Source organism: Panthera onca, chromosome D3, assembly GCF_046562875.1.
Source record: "Panthera onca isolate mPanOnc1 chromosome D3, mPanOnc1 haplotype 2, whole genome shotgun sequence".
Classification (NCBI taxonomy): domain Eukaryota; kingdom Metazoa; phylum Chordata; class Mammalia; order Carnivora; family Felidae; genus Panthera; species Panthera onca.
In genome coordinates, this window is record NC_138350.1 from 8,187,573 (window position 1) to 8,205,926 (window position 18,354).

General features: G+C 43.7%; 1 protein-coding gene and 1 long non-coding RNA gene across 13 annotated transcripts in view; one reads left to right on the forward strand and one right to left on the reverse strand.

Moving 5' to 3' along the window:
- The window catches only part of ATXN2 (ataxin 2), a 128,332-nt gene extending 121,055 nt beyond the window's left edge, over positions 1–7,277 (reverse strand). For 6 of the 12 annotated variants that reach the window (XR_009604089.3, XR_009604090.3, XR_009604088.3 and 3 more), the window contains exon 1: positions 6,564–7,277. Coding sequence is in view for 6 of the 12 variants with exons in the window: in XM_060612307.3 (XP_060468290.3) it covers positions 6,564–7,261 (698 nt within the window). In the remaining 6 variants the exon portion in view is untranslated. The remainder of the gene's footprint in view (positions 1–6,563) is intronic. The other 6 variants (XM_078435803.2, XM_060612301.3, XM_060612307.3 and 3 more) reach the window with 5 other exon arrangements.
- A 133-nt stretch (positions 7,278–7,410) lies between these two features.
- LOC132665358 (uncharacterized) lies at positions 7,411–16,792 on the forward strand. Its single transcript, XR_009604092.3, has 3 exons — positions 7,411–7,689; positions 13,569–13,786; positions 16,224–16,792. It is a non-coding gene; the product is annotated as an uncharacterized LOC132665358 (long non-coding RNA).
- The last annotated feature ends 1,562 nt before the right edge of the window (positions 16,793–18,354 follow it).

An 18,354-nucleotide genomic window follows, 5' to 3' on the forward strand; every position in this document is an offset into this window, starting at 1 on the left:
TATGTGTCAACTATGCTCCAATTTTTTTAAAAAGGTAAAAAAAAGAAAAAGAAGAAGAAACCTGTTCTGGACACTGGTTCAAATACATCTCTTATCTCCGTTATACTCAGGCAGCTTAAGATCCCCTGCAGATCAGCGACCACATTCTCTACAAATCTTCCTATCACAAAGTATGAAATTTTATACATATATTAAATATATATAAGAGATATAAAAATCTCTTGAATTAATTGGCGTTTTAAATAACAGGGAAGTGGTTCATGACACCACTGCCTACAAAACTGCAAATCTGCTTTGTTTGGCAAGCACCTCAATGGAAAATACTACTGTTGTACGAAGAAGATTCAAAAGCGTAAGACGTTCTTTTTGAGTAGAAAAATATACTTTAAGGATATCAGAAAACACATTAAGATACAGTTCGAACTTCTCCCAAGCATAAGTAATGCAAGGAAACGTTAGGAGTTCAAAATTAAAATTCTGAACGTTACAATTCTAGATTAAGATGCTACAACCTTTCAAAGGCTTGATACCAGCTTCACATTCCCTGATGAGTAAATTTTCTGACAAAAACATCCCTATTTTTTAAGACTAACATCTAAGGAAGCAAAAAGACCTCAAGAGGAAAGAGCTTTCTACTTTTTTTATTTTAGTAACACTCTTGCTAAAAAAGACCACTGTATTGACCTAAAATATTGGTAGGGTAACAGTCATAGATGACCCAGATATGCTTCACAACAAACCAAAAACCAAACAAACAGAAACAAGTACTTTCACTTAAAAAGATACAGTAGCAGACAGGCCTGTTAATAAACTCTATTTACATGTCCAACAAAGTTGTCACATTCATTTGAAATAGCTACAAAATCAGGGTTTTGTTCAGGCTCAACTCTTTATAGGATACAAAAATACTATCACTACCCAAAATAGAAAATTTTAATTCCAGGGAAAAAAATCTTCTAAAAACTTAACACCTTTTTCAAGGTATAAAAACACACTTTGCTCGGGGCACCTGGGTTGCTCAGTCAGTTAAAGCATCGGACTTTGGCTCAGGCATGATCTCACCTTTTGTGAGTTCAAGCCCCGCATCAGGCTCTTGAGCTGACAGCTTGGAGCCTGAAACTTGCTTCTGATTCTGTGTCTTCCTCTGTCTGCCCCTCCCCTGCTCACCCTCTGTCTCTCTCAAAAATAAATAAACATTTAAAAAAAAATTTTTTTTTTAATTTTTTTTTTTTAACGTTTATTTATTTTTGAGACAGAGAGAGATAGAGCATGAACGGGGGAGGGTCAGAGAGAGAGGGAGACACAGAATCTGAAACAGGCTCCAGGCTCTGAGCTGTCAGCACAGAGCCCGACGTGGGGCTCGAACCCATGAACTGTGAGATCGTGACCTGAGCTGAAGTCGGACGCTTAGCTGACTGAGCCACCCAGGCGCCCCTAAAAAATTTTTTTTAATTAAAAAAACAAAAACAAAAACACTTTGCTCTTGTCTAAGGAAATCCTCAGCATCCCAGAGACTGGAAAGCAAGTGCTTTCTGGTGAATGCACTAACCTGCCGTCCTGGACCTGAGCTGTGGCCTCCAGCCCGGCTATCCCTCTCCTGCAGACTTGGCTTCCCCCACAGCCATTTCTCTATTCTAATGGAGTGTTGTACAGCCTTTAGTCAATTGGAAACGTTTGTAGTAAGAACCAAGGACCGGTTTTCTCTCTGACATCTATGAATGCCTTAACCTCCTTTATTCTACATTCTTAAGTCCTAGTTAAGTATTCTTTTGAGAAGGAGCAGGGGAAGGGGCAGAGAATCCCAAGCAGGCTCTGCTCTGGCAGCTCAGCCCACCTCAGCCCAATGCAGAGGATCATGACCTGAGCTGAAACCAAGAGTTCACATGCTTAACCGACTAAGCCACCCAGGCACTGCAGTGCCCTATTAGCCTTACATCTCTGAACGGTGAAACAGTTCAATGAGATAAGAAATAACCAGGAAAAAATAACAATTACAAAATAAAAACACACTTTGCCATGGTAAAAGTAAATTCTAACACAGCTATAGGACCAAAAACAATTTTTTTTTTTTAAAAATCAGTTCCTCCTTTAAGTCAAAACATATGGCTATTGAATAGTTATGATATGAGTTAACATCCCCTGTGTAAAATTATAACGGTCCAATTAGACATGGAAAATACACCATGAAGGTTTTGACTTTTCAAATGCAGTATCTTTAAGCAACTACAGGCTTACTTTTTTGACAAAGATAGACAATTTGATGTAGGTGTTTGCCCAACTTAAAAAGTGTATTTTTTCTCTAGGTACTGAGAATGAAAATTAAGCCAATTAGGTTAAAATAAATAAGCCCAGTAGAAAACCAAAAATGTACACCTTTCAATAAATAGCCTTCTATAGCTCACCTCTGATGACCTAAAAATGCCAATTAATTTTTTTTTTGGTCCAACTACAAATTTCGTTATTATCAATACACATGTAAAAGAATGAATTAATAAAGGATGATGCAGTTTAAACCTTATAAATTACAAATGGGGCCATATGACTAATTAATCTAGATCAAAAGCAAATGGCTAACTACTTCACCTTCAAAACTTTGTTCAAATGTTACCTGCTCAAAGAAGCCTTGCCAACCCATTTAAAACTGCATCCCACTGCCTTTCCCCACATTCCCATATTATACCCTTAATCTGCTCTCCTCTAATCCCCCATAGCTCCTACCTAATATCAGATCTAGTGTGCTAATTTAATGTCTCTTGTTTATTGTCTGGTTCATTACGTTAAATTGTAAACACCAGAAAAGCAGCTATCTTTGTTTTATTCACTGGCATATCCCAAGCACTTATAACTGCCTGTACATAGATTTTCAATCATTTTATGTGTTCAATGATGTCAAGGTTTTTAGGCTCTTCTAAGAAATATTTTAAAAGATGAGTATCTTGCAAATATTTAAGTGGAAGCATGATGAAAAATTACACTACATTGCAGCGTAATTTCCACGTTGCAATGCCTTCAGAGAAAGCAGCAATGAAAGTACTAAGCTGAAAACTACTAAAATAAGTTTTTATTCACATTTAATCCTGTATCCAAAGAAACTGTAATGTTATATTATTTAGGACTGGGAATGGGGTAACAGAATTGTAAACCCATTATTTTTTTAAATAGGGAAGAAAATGTGGGAGTAGAAGAGATATGGGTTAGCCAGTGATAATTCCCAATAGTGCCATGAAATTATATAAAAGTTAACAAAGATAGCTTGGTCACTGGCTAACAACTAATAAAAAATACTTTTAGATGAATAAGGGAGATTAACAACAACAAAAGCTTCAGAACAAGTTTCTCAGAACTTTCATTCCTCTACTAAGTAACTGAGTCTTTGGAAGTATGAGCACAATAGATAAACCATGTATCCTCATTAGTGTTAACAGTTACTGTTTTCAAAGCATCTTCCCATATATTATTTCATTAAGTCCTCAGAGAAACCAAATTCAAACTCAAGTATAAATAATCAGGTAGCTAACAAAAGCACTTAATAACGTATTCACTTGACAGTAAGTGCAACTTTTCCCTTGAAAATCCCCCACAGTGTTTGACAAAGAAACCATTCTATAGAAGAGCCACCTTCTTGGCAATGGAAACTAATACAAGTCTTCTGAAGAGTAATATGGCACAGCTAGCAAGAGCCATAAAAATCCTGAAGCCCTTTGACCTAGTAAAAACCACTCCTGGGAACTTTCTCTAAGGCAATAATTAGACTGAAGCCAAAAGCTATTAGTATAAAGATGTTTACTGCACCACTATCTAGCATAGTAAAGGTGGAAACCCAAATTCCAACAATAGGAGAATGGTTAACCAAAAACCTAAAAAAAGTTTGTAACACAATGCTAAGGAGAAAAAAACAACACAAATAACATACATAATCGCTAAAGCCACATAAACATGAAAATGTAAAAGGCAAAAATAAGAATTAGATTAATGCAGACTTTAACATTATGGGTATGTTGTTCTAATATAAAACCACCTTCTAAAACATACATGACAATTTAAGACAGAATAAGTTTTTGAAAGCCATGAAAATCCACTATTCAAGTTAAAAAAAAAAAAAAAGTCAAGTATGATGAAATGTTATTTAAAGACGACATGTGAATTTCTAGACATTCAAGAATATTTTACTACTTTTCAACATGTCAAACCCAAAGCTGCATTCTCTCTCCTCACCTTTGGCCCCAGAAACGTATTTTAACTGCTGATACACACAAACGTAATGTGAGGAGACTCTAGAAATTGTAATCAATTTACAAAGAACCCAGGAACAATAGTTCAAAATCAAAAGGAATTCTACAAGTACCTTTAAAATCCTGTATAAGAATAAAAACATCTCTTACCTATCAAAATGAGTTAAGGGCCAGAATGTATGTCTCAAATAAAAGAACAAGGACTTAAAGCAAGGAAGAATTTAAATTAACCTTGGATGTTCGTGAAGCCTCAAGAAACAGAAAAAGATCTTTGGTACTAAAACATTCCATATTTTTTTGATCACTTAAGCCACTCCGGAACAAATTCTTTATTATTAAATTTTTAAGCCTAAGGAGAGCTGATGCAACTTAAAAGCATAAGTATTATTTTTCAATTATTTGAACAAGCTGAATATATCTGCTAAATTTCTGAGACCTAAGAAGAAAAAAAAGATATCCTTTTCAATAAAAATTATGTACAAAATTTTTTCCATTTTTCACTATGGATGCCAGTGAAAAAGGGAAACGGAATTACAGAATCCTAAGCGAAAGAGCTGGGAAAATAAGCACTTCATCTGAACTAGTTGGACTAGGTTAACGTTTGTGGGTGGTTCAGAGAAGGGGCAACTCTGGGGGTGTGGGTAGGGTAGAAGTAAGAAAACCAATGTTGGCCCTTCCCCCTCCCTAGAAGGAAGCACAATTCCTTAAAAATCAGCTCTGATTCATCTTGACGGATAACTTCTCCTGTCATAAATGAGAATTCTTTGGAAATAGATTGCTGAAAACCTGTTTTCAAAAAGAAAACTCAGTGCATGAAATTAAAAAAAAAAAAAAAAAAATCCCCTTACCCCACCTTCTAAAGCCCAGGATGTCTGTCTAGGGAGGACCCTCGTCGTCGAATCTGCCAACCCCGCCTAGGCCTAGCGAAGGCACGGTAGTGCCGGCAACACGGATGGGCTCGGGGCACAAGGGAAATGGTCTTGCGTGCCCTTGGTGAGCCCTGGCGGCACTCCCCAAGTTAAGGACACTGGCCACAATGGAATGGAGTCTATTGACATTTGCTGCCCCGTTTGAACACTAAGCATTTTTTCTTAGTTCGTGAAACACGAACTGACAACCCCCCCCCCCCCACACACACACCCCCAACAGGCCTTCCCGCACAAACACACCCTCCGGAGTCAGACCCGGTTAACTGAGACAACACAGAGATCCTAGTCCCTACCACAAACCTAGGTGCATGGTGGGGGAAAGGGGGAGACGACGCAAGTAAACACCTGCATTTCTGCCTTTAGGAACCCCACCACGTCCCCAGCTGCAATCCCTCTCCGCTCGAAATTTCAAAAATTGGGGTGAGGGTTGGGGAAAATGCACCGTGCCCGCTCCCTGCCCCCCACCACCATCCCCTTATGTCCCCAATCTGGCCTGGACTTCTGACGCACGCCTGGGTCCGGCCCTCGCCCACCACTATTCAAAGGCGCCTTCTCCTCGGCGGCCTCGAAACAGCAATGCGGATCGGCCACCACCCGCGGCGGAGAGGCCTTGCGGGGGAAGGAGGGAGGCCGGGAGGGGGCCGGGCACTCCCCCACCCCTTCCTCAGGTGGGGGAGGGCGGAACGCTGCGGGAGACTGCACGGAGCCCGACGATTCCAGAGGCGTCCGGGAGCCCCCGCCGCCGTGTTAGATTTAAATGCGGAGGGGTGCGGGGGGCCACTACCCGCCTCAATCCGGTTCTTCGACCTTTCCCAGGACAGAGAGTGGGGGTGCTGAGGGGCGCTTCACAGACCCTACTGATTCCAGATGAGCCCCTTTAACGGACAGGGGGGACGCTGCCCTAACTTTCCCCCCTCCCTCGTTATTCCCCAATGGGGGAGTTGGCAAGTTTCGAGAGACTGAACCAAAACCTAAAGACCATTCCACGTTAATATTTAAACTGCGGGGTGGGGGCGCTGCCCAAGCATCCCCTCCATGTTGGGGTTAAAGGAGGAACAGAGACTGACAAATGCTGAGACCTGTGAACCCCTCCCCAACACTTAAATGGAGAGGGGGAGGCTGCCCAGTCCTTCCATCTTGACCGTTTGGGGGAGGGGATGGGGATGTTGCTGGAGACTGGACACGACCTGACATTTCCGGAGGGATCCCGCAGCGGCCCCCACCCAAACCCCCGGGCTCCAGAGGGGGAGTGGGAGCCCCACCCCCACTGCGGGCCCCCAGCCCACCCCACCAAGCCAGGCCGGTCACGGGGCGGGGACGACGGTGTGGGCCGCGGGGGAGGGGACGCGAGGCCCAGGCTCGTCCAGGCCCGGAGCGGAGGGGGCTGGGGCGCGACACCCACCTGCCCAGGCCGGGCCGCCCGCCGCCTGCGCTCGCCGCCGCCACCGAGGAGGAGGAAGCCACTGCCGAAGACGACGAGATTGAGGACGGCGACGGCGCGGTGGCGGGCGACGTGAGAAGGCCGCCGCTGCCGCCGGGCTTACGGGCATTGGCAGCCGCGGGCGGCTGCTGCTGCTGCTGCTGCTGCTGCTGCTGCTGCTGGGGCTTCAGCGACATGGTGAGAGGCCCATACACCGGCCCGCACGCCGGGCGGGGACAGCCGGGAGCCGGGCGCGCCGAAGAGACGCCGGAGCGCGGCGGGGACGCGCGGGCGCCGAGCGGGGAGGCGCGGGATGGCGCGGCCGGGGGGGTGCCCGGGCCGGCGAGAGGGAGAAGGAGAACGACGAAGGGGCGGGGAGGCCCGCTGAAACCGAGGAGCCGCCGGGAGCCGGGCAGGGACGCGCCGCCGCCGTTGCCGTTGCTACCAAAACAGTCTGAGGCGGAGGGAGGCGAGCGCTGCCCGGAGGGAGGGGGGCCGGGGCCGGGCGGGGGAGGGGCGGCGGAGGGATACGGGCCCGGAGCCGCGCCGCCGCCGCCGCCCCGCCCGCCCCGCCGCGCCGGCCGCGGGAGCGAGCGCCGCCCGGGCCACCTGGCCGCGGCGAAGCGGCGTGGCTCGATGGCCGCTGCGGGGCCCCGAGGAGCTGCGGCCGCCGAGCGCATCGGGGGTCGGGCACACAGAGACGCCGCGTGGCGACGCCGGGTGGGCGCGGTGGTGCGGGAAGGGGACTCTTTACCGGAAGTCGGAAGGGTCGGACGGAAGCAGAACGTGAGACGACCCCGGGGCCGGGAGGGACACGTGAGGAGCGGGCGCCGCGCTGGGCCGCATTCGCGGGGGTCGGGTGAGGGCCCGGCGGCCGGCCCGGCCCAGATCCGCCCTCCTCGAGGCGGGTCTGCCCTTCGGGAGGGCGTGTCTGTCTTCGCCCTCGGGGCCGGCCTAGTCTAGAGGACGGGAGGGAAGTGTTTCTTCCCCGCCCCCCCAGTAATCTTTCAGTGTTTTCAGACTGCTGGGAGAGTCCGTGTTTACCCCCACCTGATGCAACCTCCAGCATGGACTGCGAGTCCCTTCAGGGCGGAGACTGTCTTGCTACGTAAGAAGCATCTAGAACACAAGCATCCCATAGTTGTCTTTGTATCCCCAGCACCTGGCACACAGTGGGTTCTCACCGCGTTACTGGATGTCTAAAGGCAGTCCTTTTTTTTCCCCTGCCAAGACTAGCAAGTTTGGAGTCTAGCAACCTCCCCGGGCCACCCACATCTGGTTACCTTTACCCTACTTTTTCCACCCCAGCAACATAGTAGCCAGAAAGCTCTTTTTGGGTATCTGACCTTCATTTGAACCCATTTTCCCTCACTTGAACTTCTTTTTTTCCTTATTCATGAGACTCAAAAGGAAATGTACGTGATTGGTAGAGCTATGGATAATGGGGTCTCCCGTGGTGGAAACAGAGCAGACCTCACAAGAATGTGCGAACTTTAGACCTTGACCCCTTTAGAAGTTTTACTTTAACTTCGATTGCTAGCCAGCACAGTAGTCTATTTTTTAAGTGTTGCAATTAAACTGGAAGCAAACAGATAATTTTTTTGAGTGAAGAATCTAGGCTTTTAAGTAAAATTACTTAAGGAAATGATAGGGGGGAAAACACCAAAATTCCCCCTCAACTTACCAGAATTGTCAGATAAAGGTAAAGACATAGAAACACTTGGGAGAATGATTAAGCCACAAGTCTCCAGTAACCAAATGGAAATTAATCTCCTAGATAGTCCAGGCAAAAATTATTATATTCTACAAGTATGTGAAATGTAGGAAATCAGCTTTATCTCCCATCTGAAGTAAAAAGAAGGTTGACAAGAAAAAGAAAACTATTCTTTTAAGCCAACAGTTGCAAAATCCTTTAAAATTTAACCCAAAGGAAATTGAGATGAAAAAAAAAAAAAAAAAAAAAAACAGAGGGGGGGGGGGGGGAATAGAAGGACCATAATAGAAATACAATCTACTTTCTCTGGTTTAATGATTTGATAGTTAACCCATGTCTGGGATCAAGATCCCAGAATTAAGTCTTAGGACCAAACTGCAGACAGGTGGGAGACTGAAGGGAGTGGAATAAGAAAACCTGAAGCTGACAGCTGAACTTGATTTGGTTTAGGCTTAAGAAAGCTCCAAGTTTTCACCCACTATCGTTGAAAATATGTTCAACAACTTATTGAGGTATAATTTTCATATTATAAAATTTACCCGTTTTGTTTACAAACCAATGATCCTCAGTAAATCCACAGAGTTATGCAACCATCACCATTAATTTCAGAACATTTCCATCACCCCAAAAGGATCCTTACACCCATTTGCACTCACTCCTGGTTCCCATTCTCAGCACCAGCAACCACTAATCTACTTTCATCAGATTTATCTATTCTAGACATATCCATATAAATGGAATATAACAGTAGGTGGTCTTTCACTTAGCATAATGTTTTGGAGGTTTACCTATGTCATAGCATGTATCAATGTTTAATTACTTATTATCACTGAGTAGTATCCCATTGTATGGATGTATCACATTTCCCCTATCTCCTCACCAGTTGGTGGACTTTTAGTTGTTTCAAGTTGGGGGCTATTATGAATACTACCACTATGAACATTTGCAAAGTATGTCTTCGTGTGGATACATGTTTTCATCTCTCTTGAACAGATGCCTAAAAATGGAATGTTGGGTGGTATTGCAAATTTATATTTAACTCTTGTCTTTTTTAAGATTTTGTTTTTTAAGTAATCTCTACACTCAACATGGGGCTCGAACTCACAATCCTGAGATCAAGAGTTGCATGCTCTACCAACTGAGCCAGTCAGGCACCCCTATATTTAACTTTTTAAAGATACTATCAAACTCTTTTCCAAAGTGACTCTGCCATTTTACATCCACACCTGGGATGTTTGAGGGTTTATCATTAAAACGCCACTTCTGCTTTTATACTAAAATGGAAACCAAGAGAACCTTTACCATCGAGTCTGTTTTGTACACACACCCCTTTTTTATTTGCTGAAGGAAGATCACCACCCAAAACCAAGGATGTGTTTTATTGCAAAGCTTTCACCTAAATTCTGGACATCTAAAGATGTGGCTATTTAACAGCAACTGTGACATCACTTCAGGGGGCTTAAGCTTTCAATGTAAATGTCAGGGGGCCACTGGGTGGCTCAGTTGGTAAAGCGTCTGACTCGATTTCGGTTCAGGTCATGATCTCATGGTCAGTGTGGAGTCCTCTTAAGATTCTCTCTCCTCCCCCCCCCCCCTTTGCCTCTGCTTCTCCTCTTCTCTCTCCCTCTCTCTCTCTTTCCCCTCTCTTTCTCTCAAAAACAAACAAACCAAAAAAAAACAGTTTTTTTTTTTAAACAAATGTAAGTATCAGGATAATGCACCTGAAGACAAATGGTGTGGTAGGCAACCTGTAAGATGACCCCACGCAATCCTGTTCTCCTGGGGTTCAGACCCCATGAAAGCTCTACCACTTGAATTTCCACCGGACCTACTGGCTTCCTTCAAACAAAAAGTTTGAAAAAAGTATGGGCTTCCAATTCCGAGATTAGGTTATAAAAAGACTGTGGCTTTTGTTTGGGATGGTCTTGTCTCATTCACGTGTTTGAAGGAAGCTAGCTGCCATGTTGTGAACTACCCTACGAAGAGGCCTACATGGCAAGGAATTGTTGTGTATGAGCACAGCAGTGAGGACCTGACGGCTGCCAACAGCCGTGTGGGGAGCTTGGAAGTGGATCATCCCCCAATCCAGACTTGATGTGGCTACAGCCCTGATCAAAGCATCTTAATAGGCTTTGTTAGAGACCCTGAGCTAGAGGTGCTCAGTTTAGCCACACCAGATTCCCAACCCTTTTGTTGTTTCAGTCAACAAGTCCCGGCCTAATTTGTCATGCAGCAAAAGACAGCCAATACAGATGACCAAAAAAGTGCATTTCCTATGATTTCCATGTGCGTTCAGAATTCTTTAAAGGGGTGCCTAGCTGGCTGAGTTAGTGGAGCATACGACTCTTGATCTCAGGGTTGTGAGTTTGAGCCCCATGTTGGGTGTAGAGATTACTTAAAAATAGAATCTTTAAAATTAAAAATAATTCTTTAAAAACAAATGCTGAAATCAGATATATTATATCCAATAGAATGTAAATTTTTGAATGCTTCCCAAATGACTTTCAGGCAGCCATTTAAACCAAACCAACAAGGGTCCCTGGAGAGTTGTCATCAAAGACAATGAAGAACATTGTCCCAAAGGAGTTCTGAGATTGAGAAATATTGCTAAAATTTAAACTTCAAAAATAATTGTTACCATTCCAACCACTATTTCAGAAATGAAAAGAGTATCAAGTGAGGAGGCATATAGGGAGAGCCTTTCAAACTTGGGAATCTAGTCCTGTGAATTCTATACTTGCTTTTTGATTTTCAATGACCCTTCAGTGAGCCACAGGGCCCTTTAATTTTCATCACTTCACTGATTAATCAAGTCTGAGGATTTGGGGATGAAAAACTGATGTAACCACGCAAAGCAGAAATGCAAAGAGTGATTTGCTATCTCTCAGAACAGCAGCACACATCAGATGATCCAGTATTTCCACTAATTCATTTTTCTGCAATCATTTCTTTTCAGCTCTCTTCATTGGATCATGTTTAATGTATGATGATACATTATTCACTCAATACTCTTGATTTCACTTTCAAAAGCATGAAAATTAATTCAAATCAAAACTAACATGCACCCCCCAAAAATCCATCCTCTTCAAGTTTTTGCATAGACCAATCCTCATTTTAAAAAAAGAGAGAGAGCAGATGTAATTTCAAAAATAGGACCATGGCTAATTAAACCAGTGTTTTTTTCTAACCATGGTTACTCAGAATTCTTAGAGGCTAATCTATTTGTAGACACTCCAGGAATCCCAAAAGACTAAAAGCAATAAAAAAAAGAAAAAAGAAAGAAAGAAAGAAAGAAAAAGAAAAAGTGTATGGTGTGGAGTGCTTCCAGGAGGGCATTATTTAAACACCTTGTGTGCAAAGTAACAACTTTCCCATAGATTTGAAAAAACAGAGGTGGGGGGTGCCAAAATAGTAGGGAACACAGCAACATTATCTGAAAAGCTTTTAAATGAGTCTTTCCTTCACACAAGCACACTTCTGGTTGTTAAGTTGCTCATTTTGTTTTACCTTGTGGGACAGAATAATGATGCGGTGACATTATTCACGAAGCAAAAGCTGGATGCCAGCTGAAATAGACACAGAAGAAAGAATTCTTTACTCTTCTTTGGAATTGCTTGCACTGCGCAGAGCCAGAAATTTAAAGAAACTCAGCCTTTTGTTTTTCCTCATTTCTCTCTTTTTGTTTTCATTCCCCCCCTTTTTGGGGTGAATTTTGTGGGCCGCCTGTTGTTCCAGCGGCTAGATTTATGGAAACCAGAGATTTGAAGCATGCACCATTTGGAGAATTGCAGGAGGGGATTTAAAATTGATGTGTGCAGCAACACTGACAGCTGAAGTGGGCATTAGCACGGGAGCTTGTTAAGTTTGCTACAAGATACTAGGAACCCTACAATAGAGCCCCCAGAGGGATCAGACTATAATTAATACTAGCTAGCACTGCTGACCTATCATCTCAGAATGAAGACTTGGATTCTTATTCCAGAGTGGAATCAGATACCAGCTTAACAATACTCCCTGTCTTGCCTAAGCCCCCATATTACCAAAACGACTTATTTTCCATAAGGTAGGCCTGGACTAGAGAATGAGGATGATAATAATTGCAGGTCCTTATATAGCATTCACTATGGGCCAGCTCTGTTCTAAGTGCTTTTTTTTTTTTTTAATATTTTTTTAATGTTTACTTATTTTTGAGAGAGAGAGAGTGTGAGCGGGGAAGAGGCAGAGAGAGAGGGAGACACAGAATCTGAAGAAGGCTCCAGGGTCTGAGCTGTTAGCACAGAGCCCGATGCGGGGCTCGAACTCATGAACCAAGAGATCATGACCTGAGCCAAAGTTGAATGCTTAACCGACTGAGCCATCCTGGTGCCCCCTAAGTGCTTTCTACATAAGAACTCATGTAATCCTCACAATACCCACTGATTCTTAATGGAAAGGGAGAATTTTGCACTGCCTCCTCCCCGCCCCGGGGGACATTTGGAAATGTCTAGAGATATCCTTGGTCATCACAATTGAAGAGTAAATGCGGGGTGCCTGGGTGGCTCAGTCGGTTAAGTGTCTGACTTCAGCTCAGGTCATGATCTCATGGTTTGTGAGTTCGAGCCCCGTGTCGGGCTCTATGCTGACAGCTCAGAGCCTGGAGCCTACTTCGGATTCTGGGTCTCCTTCTCTCTCTGCCCTTCCTTCACTCGTGCTCCGTCTCTCTCTCTCTCTCTCTCTCTCCCATAAATCAAATTTAAAAAAAACTTTTGAAGAGTAGATGTTACTGGCGTGCTGTGAGTGAGGCCAGGATGCTGCTAAACACACTACAGTGCATAGGACAACTCCCCTCCCCCACAAAGAATTATCCCCCTCCAAATGTCAGTAGGGCCAAGGTTGGTAGAGAAACCCTGCATAGCCCTGCGAAGTAGATAGGATTATTATTGCCATGTGACAGATGGGGAGACTGAGGCACAAAAAGTTTAAGTCGTTTTGCCTATGGCCACATTCATTAAATGTTAGAGCTAGGATCGGAACCCAGGCAGTGGCAGTCTGCCTGCAACATCTGGTCTCTAAACCGTTCTCCTATATAAAATAGTGAAAGCCTAAGAGGGCTCTCTGAGAAAAACAAACTTTTCTTCTTGGTTTCATCAAAGGCAAGGTTCTGGTGACCTGGCAGCACTACCGACTGCCTGTCGCTGGATTAGAGAGAGAAGGGACGAATGTTAAACGTCCCCATCTACAGCTGGCAGAGCCCATTAACACTGAAACTGCCCCTTTCCTCTGGCCCAACAAAGGTGGAGAGATGAACGCGCGAGGATGACCCCCGCAGTGCTGTTTGGAACAGAGAACAGAAGCCCCATCAGCAGGGAGCAGTCAGATGCCTCATAGAGTATCCTAAATGCAGCGGAAGATGCGATATTCTCAGCTGTGCAGTGAGAAAGAGGCAGAGCTTCACACTGATCCAAAAGGATCTTTAAAACCTGTTGTTTAAAAAAAGAAAAAAACAAAACAGGTAACCATGGGAGGCGACAGATACTAATTCACTGGATTATGGGAACCATTTCACAGCGTCTACATAGATCAAACCATCACCTTGTCTACTTTAAATATATTGCTTTTTATTTGCCAATTATTCTTCAGTAAAGCCGGGGGGTGGAGGGAACTTGTTAAGCCAAAAGCAGAAAATTGTAAAACAAAACAAAAAAAAAATTCATAAAAAAATGTGTAGATGGTCTTGTATGGTATACACTTACTTGTGTTAAACAAGTATATATTATATATTATTATATTATATTATATTATATTATATTATATTATATTATATTTTTTTTACCTGTGTTTATATGCATACATCTAAATTAGATGGGGCAGGAAAAAAACTGATACTGGAGGACTAGGGAGAAGGAAAATATACTTTATATCTTTTGCACTGTTGGAAATTTCATTTTTGAAAATTTGTCTTATCATGTGCACATATTACCTTTTATTAAAAAAATAACAATAGAATATTAGGGCATCGGTAAGAGTAACTACTGTTTCCATAACACTTCATAGTTTACAAAGAACTTTTATCTGTAGGATTTCCTTTGGTGCCCCCACCATTACAGAGATGGTGACACCAGGGCAGAGAAGTGGCCTGAGCCACCTCAGGTCACTTACTGCTGACTCCTTCACATCCTTCTCTTTCCCACTTCCCAAAGTAAGATCAATTACTGTCCCTACCACTTCAATTTTGTTTTATTCAACCACAAACTGTCCTTCTCAAACTCTAGGCAGTAAATTCTGGTTCCCATAGAAAGAGAAAAAAAAGACTAGTTTCAGGAGCTTTTCACCCCCACCCCCATCCCTTTCTGCCACATTTATATTGTTTTCTGCTGAAATGCTAGCTCAACTAAATAGATGAACTAGGGATCAGGTAGACCCGTTCACCTCCAGCACCTACAGAGTCAGTCTGTAATAGGCACTTAATAAACCTGAGCTCACTTGATTTGGTAGAGAATAGTTCCCAGTTTATACATGTTTGCTTTTTTGGACCTACAATGGCATATGCTTCTTATTTAGACCTGCTAATGACTACCAGCCATGGGCCAGAATGGTGGGGCCAACATCCAAGGCCACCCCCTAATGACCCAAGCATTTCCAGGCAGTGAGAGGGGCAGTCAGACAATTAGGCTGCTTTACCCATGTGTTTCCATCACACGTGGTTTGGGCAGAGTTTTCATTCACTCACTGGATAAAGCTTACTTCTCTTCCAGTTAATAGCTTGTGATGCGACCTTATAGGCATTCGGGAAAGTGTCAGTCTAGTTCATCCGAGACGCTGAAGCCAGGAAACCACAAGGGGCCTCCTGGGGAACTACTCTTAGTCACCAGACTCCAGCAGCCTGGAGGAAGTTATTGCTGAGGCCCTATGAGAGCTGGATTCACTCTCCTATGATCAGGACTCCCGTTCTCTTCCATTGCACATGTGGCTCATTTCTGTCCTCAGTGTGTCAATACAGAACAAGCGTTCAGGTAGCAAATAAGCAGTGGATAGGCTTCTGATATCCTGAAAATGACTCAGGAATCCTGTTACTGCAATTTCTGATAATCTTAACACATTATTTTGTTGTTGTTGTTGTTGTTATTGTTATAAGCCTTTTTAAGAACATACTAAATGTTTGTGTATCGGTTAGCATTTGCTGTGTAACAAACTACCTCCAACATAGTGGCTTAAAACAACAAACTTTTTTTTCCCTTAAAGTTCTGTGGGTTGGCTGAACAATTCTTCTTTTCTGGGCTGACTCAATTGGACTTGGATGGTCTAGGATGGCCTCACTGACATTGCTGGCAGTTGGCTCTAGGTCAGCTGGAGTGGATCAAGACAACTTGGCCAGTATCTCTAATCATCCCATAGACTGGCCTAGACTCATTCACATGGTGGTGGTCACACAGGTCCCAAGAGCAGCAAGGAAAGGCAAGCCCTAATGCACAGGCACTCTTCATATCTCTTCTTGTGTCACATTTTTTAAAAAGTTTATTTATTTCAAGAGAGAGAGCATGCATACATGAGCACAAGTGCGAGTGGGGGAGGGGCAGAGAGAGAGGGAGGGAGAGAGAATCACAAGCAGGCTCCACTCTGTCAATGTAGAGCCCGATGTAGGGCTCACTCTCATGAACTGTGAGATCATGGCCTGAGCCAAAATCAAGAGTCAGTCGCTTAACCAACTGAGTCACCCAGGTGCCCCTGTGTCACATTTTCTAATGTCACATTAGTCAAACCCAAGTCCAGATTTGAGGGCTGGTGAAATAGCAAGCTGCAAAATTATTTTGCAAAGGACAGGCCAAAGGGAGGGAAGGAAAGATTTTTTGTGGCCCTTTTTTGTAATCTGTCACAATCAGGGATGGGATAATTTGAAAAATCTATTTAAACCTCATTATTATTTTTTCTTTTAATACGATGACTTCCAGTATTCAGAAGAAAGCTGAGAAACCTACCTTAACAATCTGATGACTTCCAAACCTCCAGATTCTTGGTCATCTCACTCAAGACTGCTAGAAGCATCCTGAAGAAAACAGCACCATGTGTATTTTCTGCAAAGCTGGTTTTGATGATTAATCTTATGTGTCAGCTTGACTGGGCAATGGGATGCCCAGATATATCTGGTTAAACATTATTTCTGGGGTGTGTCTGGGAGGGGGTTTCCAGAAAAGATTACCACTTGAGTTGGTAGATTGAGTAAAGCAGATTGTCCTCTCCATTGTGTGTGGGCATCATCCAGTTCACTGAGGACTGAGAACAAACATGCAGAAGAAGGGAGAATCCTCTGGTTGACCAGTTGAGCTGGGTCCTCGGTCTTCTGCCCTCAGACTGGCACTTAACATCATCAGTGCTCCTTGTTCTCAGGCATTCAGACTTGAAATTGAATTACACCGCCAGCTTTCCTGGGTCTCCAACTTGCAGATGGCAGATTGTGGGACTTTTTAGCCTTTATAATTACATAAGCCAATTCCTTATAATAAATGTCTCTACATACGGATAGACGTATCTCTTGTTGGTTCTGTTTCTCTGGACCCTAGCTAACACACTGACTGGTTCTCCAGAAATGCAATCACATGACCTTAGGAAGGTCATCCTCATTATCCTTCATTGACAATGAAGGCTGCACTAGATGTTCTCAAGTTGCAAGGGAACATTTTTTTTTTTAATGATTTTTAAGTAATCTCTATACCCAGCGTGGGGCTCGGACCCACGACCCTGAGATCCAGAGTCACATACTCCAGCGACTTAGCCAGTCAGACACCTGCAAGGGAACTTTCAGAGGTTATGTTTCCAGAAAGGAGAATAGGCCACGTGCTGAATGGCCCGACCCCTGCGCGTAGAGATAAGATGGCTAGGCATGGGCCTGAAGCTTTCTGCTTTCATCCGGATTTTTGATATGGTCTGTGAGATGATGATTTTCAACTTTTCCTCCTCATAGGCCTGGTGAAACCCTTTGATCTCATTTTTATTGGGCAATATTATTGTACCATTTTACAAACACACCATTTATTCCGGCCTGACCTTAATAGCCTTTCCTTTCCCCCCAGGCCTTAAAGGGCATTAGAGCAGAATACTCAACAAGTTAGATGTGAAAAGGGGGAAGGCATATAGTAAGTTCTTGAAAATGTCCAAATAAATGAAGGCCGGGAAAAGAAGGAGAGAGAATGAAGGCAAATGAATGAAAAGAATCTGTTAATTTAGCACTTTTCCTAAGATGGCCAACTTGGACTTTTCTTTTAACAGCTTTGTTGAGATATAATTCACATTCTCTGTAATTCACTCATTTCAAATGTGTACAATTCAGTGGTTTTTAATATATTTACAGAGCTGTCAACCGTCACCACAGTATAATTTTAGAACATTTCATCATCCCAAAAGGAAATCCCGTAACCATTAGCAATCACTCCCCATTCCCCCTTCCCCAGCCCCTGGCAACCACTAATCTTTCTGCCACTTGGGCTATTTCTTTTTCTTGTGACAAAATATACATAACCTAAAATTTACCATCATAACGATTTTTGAGTATGCAGTTTTTGGCATCAAGTACATTCACATTGTTATGCAACCACCATCATCCATCTCCAGAACGTTTTCATCTTCCAAACTGAAACTCTGTCCTCATGAAACACTAATTCCCAGGGTGCCTGGGTGGCTCAGTCTGTTAAGCGTCCGACTTCGGCTCAGGTCATGATCTCACGGTTCGTGAGTTGGAGCCCCGCGTCGGGCTCTGTGCTGACAGCTCAGAGCCTGGAGCCTCCTTCAAATTCTGTGTCTCCCTCTCTCTCGCTCGGTCTCAAAAATAAACATTAAAAAAACAACAACAGGGGCACCTGGGTGGCTCAGTCGGTTAAGCATCCGACTTCGGCTCAGGTCATGATCTCACGGTCCGTGAGTTCGAGCCCCGTGTCGGGCTCTGTGCTGACAGCTCAGAGCCTGGAGCCTGTTTCGGATTCTGTGTCTCCCTCTCTCTCTGCCCCTCCCCCGTTCACACTCTGTCTCTCTCTGTCTCAAACATAAATAAACATTAAAAAAAAAAAACAATAACAACAACAGCACTAA